The sequence below is a fragment of the Carassius carassius genome, chromosome 4 (genome assembly GCF_963082965.1).
Source record: "Carassius carassius chromosome 4, fCarCar2.1, whole genome shotgun sequence".
Taxonomy (NCBI): Eukaryota; Metazoa; Chordata; class Actinopteri; order Cypriniformes; family Cyprinidae; genus Carassius; species Carassius carassius.
This window is the reverse complement of record NC_081758.1, coordinates 21,319,725-21,339,481: the sequence shown is the minus strand read 5'-3', so window position 1 is coordinate 21,339,481 and position 19,757 is coordinate 21,319,725. Positions and strand designations below refer to the sequence as shown.

Here is a 19,757-nt window from a genome sequence, read left to right as displayed (position 1 = left end):
TATAATTACCGTATATACCCGAATATAAGACAAGTTTTTTTGTCCTAAAAATAGGCTTTTTTGTCCTAAAAAATGGGGGATCGTCTTATATTCGCGATATAGACAAAATCACGGGGGAAAGGGAGAAAGAACAACGGCATAAATATGAAATAGTGACTGAATGATATACTTTACATACTTGCATGTAAAATTAGAAAAGCAACATAATATCTGTGTTTAACTAAATTAAATGCTGCTCCTCTGCCGTGCTATACGCAGAGAGAACAAGAGAGGTGCGCGCACGAGACGCAGAGCGAGAGAGAGAGAGAGAGAGAGAGCTAGAGAGAGAGAGAGGTGCGCGCACGAGACGCAGAAAGAGAGAGATAGAGAGACGTGCAGATTCTAAATATTTTAAATTATTGAATTATTTTATTATGTTTTAATGGTATATGAAATGTCACCAATAGTTATTTTCTCATTTTATGCCATTATCATAAAAAAAAACATGAAAGATTACAATTCAGGCTATTTATAGAACGTGCTCGGTGGGCGACTCAGAGACTCCACGCGGGCACCATGTTGGAGACCACTGATATAGTGCCTGATTATAAAAATGAATGTCATCTTATTACATTCATTACTGCCTTTTAATTAGGGCTGTACCAGTTAGTGTGATAACGACTGTGGTGGAGCACCTCTGCGTGGCACAGCAAAACATTTTTACACATATAACGTTTTTTTAACTCTATTAGGACTCTAGTGAGTAACAAAGCTTAAACAAAATAATTGATTAGCAGCCAAATCTTACATTTCAACCATGAAAACAACTGGATTCATGTCAAGAAAAATTGAGCTATATCCAGCTTTGTGTTCCTTTTTGCAGACTGGTCACTCAAATTGTTACAGAAAGCATTGTTAGTAAAAAAAATTTAATTTCATTTGGTAAATAAATTTAGATACTACATTTCTCATGCCTTCAACATTTTAATGCACTTTTAAAGTTCAAATCTCAGTAAAAGTGAATACATTGTATGTATACAGTCGTGGGTTATTCCAATCCAAATTTCCAAATTTGCAATGAGATGCTAACTTAGCCTATACCTTGGGTAAATGTTAAATTATAAAAAAAAAATTTAAGCACAAAAATTGTTACATTAAGTAAGATGTTATTGTCTGATAAGGCATTACAAACAGCCATTCTGTTGGATCAGATCCAACTCAATGGATGGACTGAATTGCTCAAGACACAAGCAATGCATCCCATTTGAGGTCAGATTTTCAAACGTTGTGGGCCCATTAATAACTTGAGATCATCCAGCAGTAGAAATGCTTACTATGAATTATTATACGTCCACTCTAGCATTAAAACCTCTGTACATGTGAACGCCTCATGAAACAGCACTCGCTATACAGAGGTGAACAATACAGTGGGTTGGTCTAGCTGTGTTAAGTAATTAACCTTTTTGTCACATACATCTCACTATTAGAGAGGAAACAAGAGCTGAGGAAAATTTACAAAACACTATTCTTTATGGAAGATTTTTTCTAACAAAATTAAAATTAAAATCCTTAAAAGATTAAATAAGAGATGCTCAAATGGTAAATGCAAATGAGAAGTGTCAATCAGGAATTATGGGCGGATCCTGCTTCAACAGTTTACATGCCGACTGATGTACGTGAGCAAATAGACAGTACTCTTATTTACCACCATACCTTATATTTTATTCCTCTCTTTTAGTTCGTAATGGAGAGCGTGTACCATGGCACCAAGCTCCTGCTGGTAAAAGGGGATACCCCAGTGCATTTAGTGTAAAAACAAAGGAATTATATATTGTATTAGGTGGCAAAACAACAGAAGGAGACAGGGGTTGCCCTGTCTTTCTGTTCACATGCATCTATCGGACTGGCAGCTGCCTTGAGCTGTGGCAGGTTTATGTGGCTGCTCCCCCTGCCAAGATTTTACTCACTCTCTGTGAAATTACACCATGACAAGCCACAGTGCTTGTCGCTGTCACCGAAATCTTCTATCTCAAAGCTCCGCCCACAATACTTGATTGACACTCCTCATTTGCATTTGAGCATTCGATTTATCATATTTGATGTCTGTTTGAGCATTTAATTTGCCTTTTGTGGTTTACATTTGAGCATTTTATTTGTGATTTAAGCATTTGACTTATTTGCGATGTAGGTTTGAGCATTCGATTTATGATTTTAGCAGTGAATTATAGATTTAATTATGACAGGTTTATACTGGGTTGAGAATGAAAAAATAAATAATATACAAATTATTTAGATTTTTTATATAATTCATGCTTCCCCGATTTGAGTAAATTAAATTGCATTTGAGTATTTGATTTCACATTTGAGAAGGCATTTTGAGAGTTTGATTTATTATTTGATCATGAGCATTTGAATTTTTATTTAAATTTTGTTAGGAAAAATCTTCCACACTTCATTAAACTAAGGACGTGTAACAGCTGTTTGCAGCAGTATGTTAAGACTGCTCTATAACAGAGAATAGGTGGTTCAGGATCTGCGCTGTACATACACACAATTATCAAGTTCAAAGTGTGACTGACCCAGGAACAGCAAAGTTACAGTTATAGTTCTACTTTAGCACCTTTCTTGTTATGTGGATTGTTGGCGGTGTAATGTGCGATGCAGATAGGGCTGTGACGGTTGCCATGACAACCGCGTCACCACGGTGGTCGGTTGCTACCGCGGTTGTCTACTGCCACCGGCGGTAGTGCATGTGACGTCACAAACTCTATAGCAAGCATAATAAAAAGTTTTGTATATAAGTGTAATAACTGTAATAGTTGCAAATTCTAAGTCTAGGGTTATTAACAAATTACCTCAAACACAGCGTTTCCTTTAGATATGCAGATTTGAGCGCAGGAAAATACAGTTTATGCATTCAGCAAATTAATTTAGTGTTGGGCGATGGATCTTGTTGGGAAAGCAAATACCGCATCACCGATCTGAAGTCATCTGCATTCATGTCACCCATCAGCGTTTGCACAAGTTCTCGTGATCGCAAACGCTGGCTGGTCAGGTTTGGTGAGGCTTTCTCCAAACTGGCCAAATACAAACGAGACAGTGATGAATAAACGATGGTAACAAGAAATATGGCAACGATTTCTATTTCAAAGTGAGCGCGTTCAGATGAAGAGTTAGTTATTGAGCTTGCTTGGTGGTGGAAAAGTAAACCGGACGCAACACAACCGCGTTGCAACAGGTTTAGTCTGTCTAGTGTCTATACAGGACATTTGAACTCAGTGTCAGTAGCCTACATCACAGACCGGACGGGGATTTATCATGTCGTGTTGTGCTGCATCCAGTGTAGCATCACTGATTATAATCAGTATTTTGTCGCGCTGCGTCGCTCGCGTCCGTTAGATAGGGGGTATTTAACTTTCTTATTTAGGCTACTTTCTTGTTTAACTGCATTATTTCTTTGATATTTATTTTAGTGTTTTGCAGGCAGCGTTCACTGACAGAAGTGCTCAAATAAACACTAACTGACGAGTTAAATAGGATGTGTTAGAGGAGTGAGACAGTGCTGGGCTGATTTCTAGACATGCATACATAAATATATCCTGTATATAATATATATAAAATATATTACATGCATGCACAGTTTAAGTCAGCTTTAATCACCTTTTTTGGTAATTCCATGAATTAACTGACCTCGACACTGCTTGCACATAGTTTATTTCGCAGTTTGATATGAAAGGATACGCACAAAGGAAGCACGCACCGCCTTTGGGCACAGGACCGTCCGCGCTCGCTTAATTTGCACCTGATAATAAAGTGAAGTGGAGCGCGTGTCTGAAACGTCTCCTGTTCAGTCATTCTGCGACTGAATAAATTCACTTCTTGTCATGAGAAAAAGTGACAGAAGCAGCAGTTGTGAGTGGGTGGCCATCCCCGCCCCTACGTAAAATAATTTGAATACGTTAAACTGGAAAAAAAATTATCGCCTTCGTTAACGAGCAAATTTTGACACTAATATATTTATACACATATATATATATATTTTTTTTTCTTCTTTTTTTTTAGTGTTTTAGTGGTTTTTTTAGTGGGGTTTTTTTTTCTTTTTTTTTTTTTCAAACACCGCGCCACCGGCGGTTGTTGGTCCATGACTACCGCGGTGGTAAAAATCAGCCACCGTCACAGCCCTAGATGCAGATGAGGTTGTGTGTGGTACTGACCGAAGGGTGGCGTGTGGAGCTGAAGGCGTACTGCACTGAGTGAGCAGGGTAACGGCTCTGCTCGCTGCTGAAGGATCCCTGGCTGGGGGGAAAGCCTGAACTAGACATGATGCAGCTGTCTGGTGGGATGCTGGAGGCTCAGACGGGGCCTGGAGCACTGCTACTCAATCATGGGCTCAAAGTCGGCATGATTACGCTGTCAAACCACCTGAGGAAGAGAGAGAGACAAAGAGAGAGAGAGAGAGAGAGAGAGAGAAAACATCAGAACTTTTCAAGAGCCAAACATTCTGAAGGAGTCTTGGGTACAAACTCTTTCAATGACCAAGCAAGGTTTTAAAGGTCTCAAATCACATGTGCGATCAAATGGCAACCATCTCTACTGACAAAACATGTTGTGTTTCACAGGATTGCTATGCAAATGTTCTGCTTGGATTTCCAGAAAAAAGTTCTGGCTTCCTAAAATGACATTTCGATTTTTATCCAGCCCATGAGATTTTTAATGATGTCAATGTCGACACAAAGCACATCAAAGAAAATGACTGCACCATGTGGCATCTGTCTTTTCAATAATGACTCCATGCCCATGACTCTGCCTTTCTGCTGTTTTTATGGTTTTTAGGCTAATAAAAACTCACATACTTCACAACCTGTCAACCGTATCAACATTTCAGCACTCAATACCAATAGCAGGGAAATTTTGCAGCAATATTTATTAGCAATTAAAATACTGAGAAGACTCCTTAAATTATTTATCAAAGTTAAATATTCTTATTTTCATATTATAAACCTCACGTTTTTGGAAGAACAGGTTTTGACTTGCATGCTATAGACATTTCTCAAAATACCTTTTATGTTCCACGGAAGAATGAAAGTCATACAGTTTTAGAACAACATAAGGGTGAGTAATGATGACAAGATTTACATTTTTGGGTGAAACTTTGAATTTGAACATTAAAACAATGCCATCTGATCTTCAGTTATTTTTCAAGTTAATACTGATTAAGACTCACGCAAAGTAATTTGCATATGAGAGTATGCAAATTAATGGTAACGTGCTGTTTCCCGATGTAATGTCTTGTGAAAGCACACCTGTTGACCTTAACGCTCAGTGCCAGTGCTATCTGTGACTGGACAGCTCTCTCTGTTTGCATGTGTTTGCTATCAGCAAAGCGACGGCGAGTCATCACAATAGATTTTATGGTACGTCAAATACAGGTATGCTTCGCATCCATTGAGATGTATGTAAAACAGCACAGATCACTTGACAGAGAGCGAAACGGTGAAGTGCTCAGTCAGTGTTCAGGGAGTCAAAATATATCTGTGCTAAACTTATACTTAGCCTCCAACTCATACACTGGCAAGTAAAATCTGAGAATTTATTAGCCAATGGCCAAAGCTAGACATCATTTAGTCACCCAGAGTGGACATTTACTCACATATGCAAATTATTTACATGCAATGTAGAGAGTTGTAACAGCTATGCTATTCCAGTGACCCCACTTCTATTCCTCTATTCAAAGCAATAGGTCTTGAATTTCGTAGTGGGATTGTGCATAATTCTACTGATTCCCACAGTTTACGCACTTGTAACGCAAGGAAATTCCTGCAAATACTTCATTGTGAAAGGCACTTGGGACAGATGGTGGAATGTATCATTTGCATGTGCTTTTGAGTCTATAATTTGAAATATTTAAGTGCTCAATTCAGTACTTTTACTCAGAAGGTGGGGCCTATTCGATATAGAGTGGACATACTGAGAGTTACATTTTTCCAGATTTTCACGGTATGATAATAGTCTCAGAAAATATAAGTTATTATATTAAGTTATTTGAGTGAACAAAATCCTTTATTACAACAAACCTTAAACCATTTTAATGAAAGTACTGAAGTCTCCCTTCCAAAGAAAAAAAAAACGTAAAAAATAAAGCTATACACCTTATGAATATCAAACTTTAATGTTTTAAAATGTTATCAAGTGAAAATTTAACAACTTTATTTTTGGCAAAGTTCTGCACAACAGAGGTAGGCTAAATTAAGTTAAAACATGGACAAACATGATATTCCTTAAAAATTATTAAATAATATCAAGAATATCATTATTGCTGTTATTATAACTTTGAAGTACATTGAACAATGCTAATATATTTGTCATAATTTCAAGATAAATCAAACTTATATCTTGATGGGTTGTAGGAGTTTCAGAGTGTATGACAATAGTTTTTTTAAATGAAACTAGGAAATGTTAACGTTTTCTCTCAGAGCAGCTCTACTGATGTTTATGTTGACATTGAAAACACCATTAGTGTCATGCGTACTTTAGTGTGTAGTAGATCAAATGGCACCACTCAGAGACATGCAGAAACAAGCAATTTATATAGTAGTTTCTTTGCGCTTTAAATATTCACATACACAAGTCATACCTATTTTTGATTTACCCATCCATTAAATTGTGCATTTTATGTGACATCCGTGTTATACTGTAAATTCCATGTTCATGACTGCTGCAGCATTCCCTCTAGCTCGCGGAAATCAGCCTTAATTTATAACTTTTTATAAATGCGACACCTTAATCTGCACAGAGGGATGGTGTCCGCGAAGAAGTTGGATGTATTGTCTGCTTTTGCACCCACTTTGCCACTTCCACATTTTCTGCAAATTGGATCCATCCTCAAGGACAACCCCGAACTCGTTTTTTTTTTTTTTATATCCAAAGTATTCCCATACTGCAGACTTTTTACTTTTTTTCAAAGAGGGATGGAGCACCTGATGGAATTTACCACTGATTAGACAACCGGCTTTACTGACGAGATGCGCATTAATTATCAGCCGATATATATCGTACACCCCTAGATCTTGTAGTGTGTGGATGTTTAAGATTTGAGGGAAGAAAATCCACAAAGATTCTCATTGTGTGTGTGCTGAAACCAGATTTTATAATCGGTAACAATTTTAAAACTCCTGTTGTCTGAGCCCGGCTTAAGCGCCACCTGCTGTCTGTTTTGTTCAGATATGTTTTATGTAGATGTAGTTCATGTATACAGTCTAATTTAAATCAAAAACTGCTCATGTTGCATGTATGCAGTAGGGCTGCACGATATTGGGAAAAAATGACATTGCGATATTTTATTTTTCTGCGATATATATTGCGATATGAAATCTAATTTAATTTTTTCTTACAAACAAAAATGGGGTGAGCACACTTACATTCTCATTTTAAATGATTTAAACCATTAATAAAATAAAATTAAAATTAAATTAAATAATAAACAGTATTATTTAATTTAAAGTAAATTATTTGTTTGTAACTTTAGGATATGGTTTGAATTGTTAACATGTTATTAACTAACAAACATACCACGAGCAATACTTTTGTTACTATATTTATTAATCTTTGTTTATCTTAGTTTATAAAAACACAGCTGTTAATTGTTTGGTAATGTTACTTCACAGTGCATTAACTATGTTAACAAATACTGTACAACTTTTGATTTCAACGATGAAGGCTATACCCTAAATGTTGAAATTAACAATGTTGTAAAAGTGCACTTTAGTAATAGTAAATGTTAAATAATGTAGTTAAATAGTTTAATAAATAGAACATTATTGTAAAGTGTTATAGATTTTTTTTTACACCAATTCAGACGTCGCGTGAGTTCAGTGTTGGACAGGTCAGTTGTTTAAACCATTCATTAAATTGAATCAGTTCAAAGGAATCACTTCGCGAATCAGACGTGTACGGCACGCGTTGTTTAATTATCTCTGCAGTTTAGGATATCGCACAAGATTTGACAACACAGAAAACATTTCATCACTGGATAGTTTTTTTTTTATTCGACACCATCGTGTTAATTGATTTTGATTAATATGCGCAAGGGAGAGAGAGCAAGACAGCGCTCGTGTTGTTTGAAGATGGTGAGCATGCAGGCGGGGCTCTCTCTCTCTCTTTCTAAGAAATAATAAAAAGACACATTTTCATTTATAATTAGTCTTAAATCTCATTTGGTAAAAAAAAAAATTATATATATATATATATATATATATATATATATATGACCGCTATATGACAAAAGTTCATATTTCTATAGAGACAGGAATAGACCCCTTAATCGCCTACGTCACTGTGACTTCACCGCTCTAGCTGGAGGCAAAACATAAGGCAGAACTCATAGCAGGTGCGCTAAAAGTTTTTGACTTTTTATAATGTCTTCTCATTGTGTTTTTGGCTGCCAGAATAGAAGGAACAGCACTTTTGTTTCAAAACTAAAGTTTTACCGGATTCATTAGACATTCCTTCACAGAAATCAAGACGACAATTGTGGTTGAATGCAATACGGCGTACAGACTGGACGGAGATGATCATAAATAATGCTCGTGTTTGCAGTGCACACTTCAAATCAGGTAAAATAATCTATGCATATGAACTGGTGTGTTGGTTTTATCTAGTAAATCAACAAGTTTCTGTTTTATAGCTGTAGTTTTTTTCTCTCCATACAGTGAATGTTGATGTTGTATTATCAGAAAATCTAAGTAATTTTAGATTAAACATAATGGTTAATAATAATAATAAAATATAGCATAAAGAAGCATAAGACTGCACACTAACTTGCAGGTGATTCTTTATTCTTTACATGATACCTGACAAAGGCGTTTGGTAAATAAAGAATCAAGTGAGTGTGTGGTCTCGGATGGTGTGCATATGCATGCTTATTATACTAAAGAAGAAAATGTATATACATAATATAAAATAAATAATAATAATATGCATGCATTCATGCATGAATGAATCATTCACAACAAAATCATTAATATGCATTTACAAAAGTAGATTAGGAGTCTGTAAACATCTCAACAAACACTTAATACAGCCACTGCTCTGCAACAAAACAAACCACCAAGTGTTGACCTGTCCTTTGAACAAGATAATCAGTTTTATCAAGAGGGATGAGTGAGAAAATATAAAATAAAAAAAAAGTCACAATGGGATCAAAACCTCTCCAAAACTCAAGAGTCAACGTGGCAGCTTGCCTCGAAGTATTTTCCGGTGCTTTCTCACTCACCAGCATTACTGTGCCATGCTTGGCCACAGACACGGCAGCACAACAGTTACACGTCCTGTGTTCCACTCCACTGTCCCTCAGCCAGCACATTAGCCAATGCCTATAAAAACCAACTGAAAGGAGAAATTGGAATGGAATTCTTTACAGGCACACTATCTTTCCTGATGGCAAGCCTTATTAAGCTGCAAGCATAGCTGCAAACAAAGCTAGGTTCTTCTGCAGGGTCAAAATGGAAAGAGGCGTTTTATAATTAACAACCAGATGGACCACCAACCAGCATCGCTTTGAAAGTCATCTTTGAGTTTAGAGTTCAAAACAGCCTGATTCTTCACAAAACACTAAAGGCAAATCGACCTGGGTCTGTCGCCTTCAACAGAACGGCTCAAAGTCTGGACTGTAAGTGTGAATGAACTCTGACAACTTTTCTTTTTTACCCTACGGAGTCATGAGCGTGCTTGCTGTGAACTTCTGCTTTAATGGCAGTCAATGTGTATCCTAATTAACAGGTCTGAAAAAGGTTGAAAATGTATTCAAGGGTTTGTGTGTGCTAATCTACATTTTGACATGCCAGAAGTTAACACTTACCAAGAACAACAGTTGGAAAGTGACTAAAACATGTTACCCTCAATAGTATCGGAGTACCTTTTACACTCATACACAAACCAGACATGAGGGGTCTGTGGCTGGAACTAAAATGCTTAAAGGTACTTTCGCTTTGTGTGTCCTATTATGAACCCACTGTGAGAGAAAACAGATTTGGCTCTTAATGCATTGTGTATAGGGGTGCTAAATTGAAAGGGGAAGAAGGGAACATATGAATATTTAGATATGCATTAAAAAAACAATGTTTTGTCTAACAGATACTTTTTTCCAAGCATGCCATGTGTAATCAGCATGTGTAATCTTTAAGGCTGATAATAACAAGATTACTCCTCAACAGACTCTGCTGCACAGAACGGCCATCAGTTGTGACACACATAACGTTATACAGGTGCACAAGTCCAAACTTTATGTCATTTCCAGGCAGCAAAACCGACACATATCTGCAGCTGGTTTCACATTCAACACTCTGTTATTCTTGTTTCAAGCATGCATTTACAGACTATTTAGTGTATTTGCATACAATAAACGGATACCACATGTAAGATAAGTCGCGGCTAATGTGTATATGTGACAGAAGGGACTTTAAAAATGCTTTTTATTTGGTATAAACTCTCACTAACGCCGTTAGCCAGCAAGCTACTTACTGTTACTTCATACGAGGAAAACTATTTAACCGGAAACCAAACGCATAAACTAAATTTCTCGGGTACGCAGAGATGTAAATCAACCGCATAGGAGAGCATCTATATTATTTTTATTATACAGTGCACAACACGACGAGAGAGAGTCTACAAAGGAAAGCGGCGCTGGCTGAACGCTTCACCTTTGCATTCAAACCCGCGTCGCCATCTTGAACACAAGCGCTGAGCTCTCACTATTCTGCGTGTAGTTCAACTCAAAGGGGCTTAAAAATCTTCACCTTCAATAAAACACTCACCTCATGTCCTTAGAGACACTCCAGTGAGCGCTGAAAGGCGAGTCTGTGCGGTTCAAACGTGCTGTAGTGTAACTCAGTGAGACTGCGCGATAGTGGTGGAAATTATGATTCTTTCAAGAGATTCGTTCATTTTCAGTTCGTTCACCAAAATGATTCGTTCAGAATCGTTAATTGATTCGTTCAGTTCTCATTTCTTTGTATTACACAAAATGTGCCAGCAGGTGGCAAAAATGTGTTATGTCTTAAAGGAACACTCCGACTTTTGGGACTTTAGCTTATTCACAGTATCCCCCAGAGTTAGATAAGTCCATACATCTTTTTCATTTCTGTGCGTTCTGTAAGTGTTATTTGACGCACCCACCGCTAGCCTAGCTTAGCACAAAGACTGGATGTAAATGGATAATGGTAGCATAGTAACCCCAATAAGTGACAAAATAATGCAAACATTTTCCTATTTACATGTTCTGATCTGTATAGTCACAGCGTGTACAAATAACAAGGTTATATGAGACAGAGACCATTTTTAATCGTATAAATACTGGGAACTATATGCGCGAGCACTCACACACTTCAAACACAGGCGAGTTATTTGTCCTCACTGAGTCGTGGATATGAGTTCAAGTCGCTTTCCATAGGATTATACGACAGAAATTAATATGCGTCACAAGTGTACCGGTTTCTTCTTGCTGAATGCAGGGTGGCTTGCATTTTGTGCAGCTTTGGTGCACCTGAGGAGACGAAGTGAAGTAGTTTCCCTCAAGCAGATACACAGGATGAAACGGTGTGACGTTCAAACTGTCCCCACAGGCGGCCTTCACCCCACCCAAACCTGGATTACAGGAAAGATGCGTTTTATAAAAAATAATAAAACTAAAATTACAAAAGTAACGGATGCCCTTGTTAATAATTGTTTTGCATATGCTTTTTTGAAATTATTCCAACTAAGATATTTGTTAAAGATACGTTGATCAACTCTGTCACGCAATTGTGGCTTTTTGGGACATCAACATTATTTGGGGTATAAAGGTTGGAAATAGAAATAATTTTAAAGTGTCCTACAGTAACAGATCATTTTTTGTGTGTGAACAATTCACTCTACAGATCTATAGGAACCACTGGTGACGTAACGATGTTCCACACGGACTCTTTGATGGCGCGGACGAGATGTTTGTTTTCGTTACCATCATACTTGTCTTTGTGGCTTACACTATTTCTGTTTGTGTATTACAGATATGGAAAGTTATGGCCACTCTTACGAAATAAAATATCCACCCCTTTATACACCGTTGGAAATTCAAATTTTTGTCCAACACAAGTGAGGTCCAGCGCGCTCCCACGGAACCGCGAGGACGAGAAGCCGCGCGTGACCGCCAGCGAGACGCGAGCTCTGTTCGTCACTGCACATCCAGATGATGAATGCATGTTCTTTGCACATATAGTCTTAAAACTTGTTGAATCACACGCAGCTCTTTATTTGTTATGTTTGTCGACAGGTAGGTTTATTATTCGGTGAATAAATCACAACCATAACCTGAATCTTTGTTAACTGATTGAATAAAGACATTTGAGCTTCTGCTGAAGTATTTTGGATATAACGTCAAAGAGAAACTTAAAATGTCTCTGCAATGCTCAGGCAATTACAACAATCAAGGACTCAAAAGGGAACTGCTTGACAGCTGTGCAGTTCTGGGAATCCCATCAAACCGTTACCATCATATATGACAAGTAAGGCCAACACACAGTTTAAACCCTAAAATGTAAAAGCCTGTCCTCATTTACTTCACATGTTGATCCAAACCTGTTCACCAAAAGTCACCATCATTGTATGAAAAATTTATGTTGACTGGAACTGTCCCTAAAATATAGCACACTTTTTGTATACCATAGAATAAATAAATTCATAAAATTAAAACATGAAACATGAAAAATTTTACATTTTAACATCTTCATCATCAAGAATGTCATCAATTATGTTTGCCAAGGTTGCATTTATTTGAACAAAAATACAATAAAACTACTATTAAATGTAGAAATATTATTATGATGAATATACAATAAATTCTTTCTATTTTAATGTATTTTAAGATTAAATGTGTTCCTGAATTCTCAGCAGCCATAATGTAATATGTTTTTTTTTTTGGGGGGGTGATATTTTCTTTTTCATTTTTTTTATTTTTTTTTTTATCAATGCTCAAAACAGTTTTTGTTGCTTAATATTTTTGTGGAAATCATAATACACTAAAATTTATTTAAAATTTATCAGAAGTGACAAAAGATTTATAATTCCAATAAATGCTGTTCTTTTGAACTTTACTCGTCAAATTTCCTGTAAAAATGCATCAGTTTCCACAAAAACATTAAACCAGCATGTGTGCATACAAATAAATATAAGTATTGTAACAACCGCATGGAATTCAGGGGGCAGAGATCAGCACACTCAGATGTCAGTAACACACAATTCTTTATTAACTGTTAAAACATGACACCATCACATAAAAACACGTTACCCCCCTTTTTCAGTGTATTGGTCCACAAGCAGACGAGCTCAACGTCCGACGAGGAGGAGACACAGAAAATCCCCTTCCACGTTTGCGTCACTCGACCGACACAAGTCAAGCAGTCTCGGCAGACACAAGCAGTCTCTCCAGTCTCTCTGTAGTGTACAGTTTATGGGTGCATCGATCAGGAGCTCTCCTAGCCGGCAGTCGTTCCCTAACTATCTGACACATTTACCCCCCACTAACTGTCTGTCTTCACCGCCGGAGACGCTAATTATCCCGAGCGGCCGTCTAGCGTGTCCCCACAAGTGAGAGCTCCCCGACTCTCTCTCTCGAGCAGCACTCAAAACGTCCTTAAATAATCCTCATCTCCTCCCACATCAGCTGTATACACTCATTTAATTACGCAACACTCATTCATTGCGATGAAGGGGGGCGTGTACATTAATTACCCCTAAATTCCCATCATTTATTTCTATTCATCACACTACCCCCCTCCCAAGCGAAAAAGACTCGTCCTCGAGTCAAACAGATAATTCGTAGTCCAACAACCGGGCCGGTACCCTCCTGGGCCGCGACAAACGTCCCTCAGCAATTCCGTTATTTGTCCCAGACCAGGACTCACGGGCTACGGGTCCACTAGGCACAGCCACACCAGAGCTGTCACCAGAAAGGGCTGCAGGCAACAGGTTGGAAACAGAAGGCATCACAGCATCCGACACAAGATCAGGATGCAGAGCAGAGTCAGGAAGTAGTGCAGAATCAAAAGGCGGTGCAGAATCAGCTAGTAGTGCAGGGTCCAGATGCGGTGCAGAATCAGCCAGTGGTGCAGGGTCAGGATGCGGTGCAGAATCAGCCAGTGGTGCAGGGTCAGGATGCGGTACAGAATCAGCCAGTGGTGCAGGGTCAGGATGCGGTACAGAATCAGCCAGTGGTGCAGGGTCAGGATGCTGTACAGAATCAGCCAGTGGTGCAGGGTCAGGATACGGTGCGGAATCAGCCAGTAGCGCGGGGTCAGGATGCAGCGTACTCCTTTCCCCAACCGACATCCGATCCCCCCCAGCACTCTGAAATTCCGGCCTTCCTGCAAATACATTAGAAACATATGGCTTAAGACGATTAAAATGCACAACTCGCTCAAGCCCTTTTTCTTTTGGCGCTATTCGATACAAGACATCTGTAACCCGCTCAATGACAACAAACGGCCCCACAAAATGCCTTTGTAACTTCGGACACAGCCCACGCTTACGCACCCTATTTTTCACCCACACCCATTCCCCTTCTGTATAAAACTGATGGGAAACCTTTATATCAAAATATCGTTTCTGCCTCCCTGATGCTTTTAGTTGATGTGCTTTCACAGCCTCTACTACCGTAGACAAGCTTTCAGCTACTTTCTCCACATAATCATTTGCCGAATCAAAACGTTCCGTCTCCCCCACTCCCAACACAACATCCACAGGCAAAACAATCTCCCGCCCAAACAGAACCTTATATAGCGAAAACCCTGTAGTAGCATGTGTACTGCTCCTATAAGCCATCATAACGTAAGGCAGAAGCGTGTCCCAGTTCTGCTGGTTACCATCCACAAACAAAGACAGCATGGACAGTAAGGTACGGTTAAAACGCTCCACCATGCCGTTCGACTGCGGATGATAAGCTGTAGTTCTTGTTTTATGCATCTGCAGCAAGCCACACAGCTCTGTAAATAACTTTGATTCAAAGTTTCTACCCTGATCCGAGTGAATACTGCGTGGGACCCCAAATCTACACACCCACTCCTGCACCAAAACTTCAGCTAAGGACACTGCTTCTTGATTTGGAAGCGCAAAAGCTTCTGTCCACTTTGAAAAATAATCCCCGATTACCAGGATATACTTATTCTTCTCTCCAGTTAAGGGCAAAGGGCCCAAGATATCTACCGCTACCCGTTCAAAGGGCCGAGAAACAAAAGAAGTTTGCAAAGGGGCACGAGCACTCAGTGCTGAAGATTTACGAGATGCACACTCCGTACATTCCCTACACCACTTCTTTACATCCCCAAACCACCCAGGCCAATAGAACCGATCTTTCACCTTCGCCTGCAATTTTTGTACACCTAAATGACCACCCGTAGCAGAATTATGCAACATTTTCAAAACCTCTGGAACCATCACCTTCGGAAGGACCACCTGAATTTTTAATGCAGCATCTGTATTAAGGGGCGGTTTACGCACTAACCGCCCTCGCTCAAACTCCAGCTGCTCCCACACGGGCAAAAACGCTCTGACTTCTTCTCGTATCTGTGCTTCCACACGCCCCTCCTCCCCCCGTGACAGCAACTGTTCTACAATCTGTAAAACGGCATCCTTCTTCTGCGCCCCCACCATATCATCCTCAATTTCCCCCGAAGGAGCCGTTTCACATACAGCACAAACAGAAGCACTAACCTCCAGACATGAATCTGAAAAATCTTCCCACTTGGCACCAAATGAGGGCAAGCGTGAAAGCGCATCAGCATTAACATGCTTTTTCCCTGGGCGGTGCACAATTTTATATTGAAAACTGGCCAACTGTTCAACCCATCTAGCCAGCTGTCCTTCCAGCCCCTGAAAATTATGAAGCCACCTTAAGGAGCTATGGTCAGTACGCAATATAAATTCCTTCCCAAGCAAATAATGCTTGAAATATTTAGTAAATACTACTAAACTAAGCAACTCCTTTTTCGTGGTGGCATACCTGCGTTCCTGTTTTGTTAAAGCTCGACTAGCATACGCCACAACCCGCTCCAAGCCATCCACCTCTTGTGACAACACAGCACCGATGCCCATATCACTCGCATCAGTGTCTAAAATGAATGCCTTGTGCGGGTCGGGATACGCAAGCACTGGAGTTGTCACAAGGGCTGTTTTAAGCTGTAAAAACGCCCGCTGGCACTCCCCATCCCATTTAAATTTCCGACCTTTCTCAGTGAGGCGATGTAATGGTCGCGCAATCTCAGCGAACCCTTCAATAAATCGCCGATAGTAAGATGCCAGCCCCACAAAACTTCGAACTTCAGTTTGATTCTTTGGTACAGGCCATTGTCTCACCGCATCTATTTTAACTGGATCCGCTCGTATTCCCTCAGCCACTATAACGTGCCCCAAATAACGGACCTGGGTAGCAAACAATGTACATTTAGATGGCTTAACCTTCAGGTTCGCGCGGCGTAATTTACCGAGGACCTCATCCAGCCATTGTAGATGTTCCCCGAATGTTCTCCCAAAAACAATAATGTCGTCTAGATAAACAAGGCAAGTGGTCCACTGTAAATCTGCCAACACCAAATCCATAAGACGCTGGAATGTGCTCGGTGCGTTGCACAACCCGAAGCTCAAAGCATTAAATTCAAATAGCCCCTGTCGTGTTATAAACGCGGTCTTATGTTTATCTCTAGGGTCTACCTCGACCTGCCAGTATCCACTGGCCAGGTCAAGAGTAGAAAACCACTGGGCATGGGCAAGGCTATCCAGCGCATCATCAATACGCGGTAGGGGATACGCATCTTTCCGCGTTACATCATTCAACCGCCTATAGTCAACGCAAAATCGAAGGGTCCCGTCTTTCTTTCGTACCGGAACCACAGGTGCCCCCCACGGACTACACGATGGCTGTACAATTCCGTTTACCTGCATATCCCTAATATGCTCAGTCACTTCATCTTGCAGATGAAGGGGAACACGACGCGGGTGTAATTTAATAGGTTTGGCATCCCCCGTCTCGATCTGATGCGTTATTAATTGTGTCCGCCCTAAATCTGCATCATTTAAACTAAAAACGGATACATTTTTGCACAATAACTCACGCACTGCACGCGTTTCAGCCTCTCCAAAGCCCTTTTCGTGTAAATTCAGTCGATCTATAAGCGTGTCCACAGAAAATGTGGGCTTATTATCCATAACCCCGTCTTCTCCCTCTACCACAACATCAAAAAATAACTTACCCACTTTCATTCCACGCTTTAAAATATGAGTGTCATCAGTGACATTAATTACACGAACGGGCAAAATACCTTGTTCCACCCTACACACTACCCTTGCCACCAAAAGATCACAATGGTTATAAAGGGAGGAAGAAGGTTCTAACATGCCCTGTAAACTATCAGACGCCCCCTCCACCGCCCCTGTAATCAAAACTTCACTACGAGGTGGAACCGGTGTATCAACGTGCACAATCACATCACAGGGCTGCATACCATTATTATTGCCAAACAAAAGGGGAATCTGTTTTCCCATCAATCGACAGCTCTTTTGATCGAGATTAATAATAGCGCCATATTTTAGCAAAAAGTCAGAGCCAAGCAGAATTTCCTGCGGCTCCAAATCTGCCACAAGAAACTCTGTAATGACAGTTAGGGAGTCAAATTGGCATACCGTTTGCCAACGACCCAAAATCGGCATCCTCCCCCCATTAGCCACTCTAACCACGCCCTCATGATGTTCAAGGTGAGCCCCACCATTCGTAATAGTAAGCCACCTGTGTTTCGGTATTATTGAGACTTGGGCGCCTGTATCAACCAAAAGTTTGACGTCACACCCACCTAATTTTGCAGCAAGGTAAATCCCAGGATTGCCTTGGACCAATGAGGCCAACTGAAAAAAATTATCCTGTATTGGGGCAGACATTCGGCCTATGATGCCTGCCCCCTCCCGTTTCCCTGCACATAAGGGCAGTCTCTCCTAATATGCCGATTACATCCACATTCCCAGCAACCACCCCCTAAAGGTTGCACCTGCCTTTTTCCGACCCCACTTATAGTTGACGATTCAACAATGTTATTTCTTAATAATGTGGGAACTGTCTCACAAAGTTGTTGTACAGATTTTTGCAACGTCTGAACTTCATTACGAAGCGCATCCACCACCTCCGTCAGTGCATCTACTTTACTTTCTGCCGCAGAAATATGTAAACCACGCACTCGAGCATCAGGGGTAATCGTACATTGTTCTAACCCCTGAATAAGTTCGAATTCGCTTGCAATATTAATTGCTTCTTCTAGAGTGATAGGTTTAATACTGCGCAATCGAATACGAGTCTCCGCATTTCCCACATGTGCAATAAAATGATCTCTAGCCAATAAATCCTGTGTATCTGCACCTACTGAAGAATATGCCTTAGTCACCAATCTCCGCAGCGCATTACCAAACTCACGTAAAGTTTCATTCGGCATGCGCTTGCGAGACGAGAAACTAACACGATTCCATTCTGCGGTTTCACATGGTTCAAAACATTTACCTAAAGCGTCTTTCAATAAAACATAGCTGCGCTTGGCCTCTAACGAGAGACCACTGTAAATATCTCGAGCGCGCCCTGATAATAAAAGTGCCATAAATTTCAATTTCATTCCGTCATTCCAATTATTCACCACAGCTGCCATCTCAAACTGTTCTTTCCAATCAGATCATTCCCGACCCGTGCCAGTAAAGGTCTCCGGCATAAATACCGGACGTGCCACAGACACGTTTGATGATAGCGCTGTGGCTACAGACGAAGATGCAGTAACAGCTGCTGAGGTAGATGGGGTAGCCACTGAAACACCCCGGTGCTCATCTCCGCCCTCCATCGTCCGGTTGTTTTATTATCGTTAGGGATTAAATCCCACCGCTGCCACCAGTGTAACAACCGCACGGAATTCAGGGGGCAGAGATCAGCACACTCAGATGTCAGTAACACACAATTCTTTATTAACTGTTAAAACATGACACCATCACATAAAAACACGTTACCCCCCTTTTTCAGTGTATTGGTCCACAAGCAGACGAGCTCAACGTCCGACGAGGAGGAGACACAGAAAATCCCCTTCCACGTTTGCGTCACTCGACCGACACAAGTCAAGCAGTCTCGGCAGACACAAGCAGTCTCTCCAGTCTCTCTGTAGTGTACAGTTTATGGGTGCATCGATCAGGAGCTCTCCTAGCCGGCAGTTGTTCCCTAACTATCTGACACATTTACCCCCCACTAACTGTCTGTCTTCACCGCCGGAGACACTAATTATCCCGAGCGGCCGTCTAGCGTGTCCCCACAAGTGAGAGCTCCCCGACTCTCTCTCTCGAGCAGCACTCAAAACGTCCTTAAATAATCCTCATCTCCTCCCACATCAGCTGTATACACTCATTTAATTACGCAACACTCATTCATTGCGATGAAGGGGGGCGTGTACATTAATTACCCCTAAATTCCCATCATTTATTTCTATTCATCACAGTATGTTGATGATTAACAGGTTTTCCTTCACAATGCACAATGAACATGATAAAGACCTCACTTGATGGGTAAGATGGGTAAGCCCAATAAACATTTAGGTTCAGTTCAGCCATCCCCCTGAGGATTCAGCTTCAGCGAGGACAGTCCTCTACCCCCCTGAGAACTCTATACTGACACAGCCTGAAAAAAAGAGTCCATGGGGCAGGATTGTCAAAAACAGTCATTGTGATGCCACAATATCAGT

The 19,757-nt window shown here is 40.3% G+C and overlaps 2 protein-coding genes across 2 annotated transcripts in view; one reads left to right on the top strand and one right to left on the bottom strand.

The window, feature by feature from the left end:
- Nucleotides 1-11,554, bottom strand: part of LOC132139481 (nuclear receptor corepressor 1-like) — a 101,858-nt gene extending 90,304 nt beyond the window's left edge. Inside the window, exons 1-2 of the mRNA XM_059547852.1 lie at nucleotides 11,390-11,554; nucleotides 4,194-4,401 (exon numbers count right to left, since the gene is read on the bottom strand). Of these exons, the coding sequence (XP_059403835.1) occupies nucleotides 4,194-4,301 (108 nt within the window). The 5' untranslated portion in view covers nucleotides 4,302-4,401; nucleotides 11,390-11,554. The remainder of the gene's footprint in view (nucleotides 1-4,193; nucleotides 4,402-11,389) is intronic.
- A 182-nt stretch (nucleotides 11,555-11,736) lies between these two features.
- The window catches only part of LOC132134972 (N-acetylglucosaminyl-phosphatidylinositol de-N-acetylase-like), a 28,210-nt gene continuing 20,189 nt past the window's right edge, over nucleotides 11,737-19,757 (top strand). The window contains exons 1-3 of the mRNA XM_059547174.1: nucleotides 11,737-12,283; nucleotides 12,424-12,495; nucleotides 13,978-14,276. Coding sequence (XP_059403157.1) covers nucleotides 11,920-12,283; nucleotides 12,424-12,495; nucleotides 13,978-14,276 — 735 coding nt within the window. The 5' untranslated portion in view covers nucleotides 11,737-11,919. The remainder of the gene's footprint in view (nucleotides 12,284-12,423; nucleotides 12,496-13,977; nucleotides 14,277-19,757) is intronic.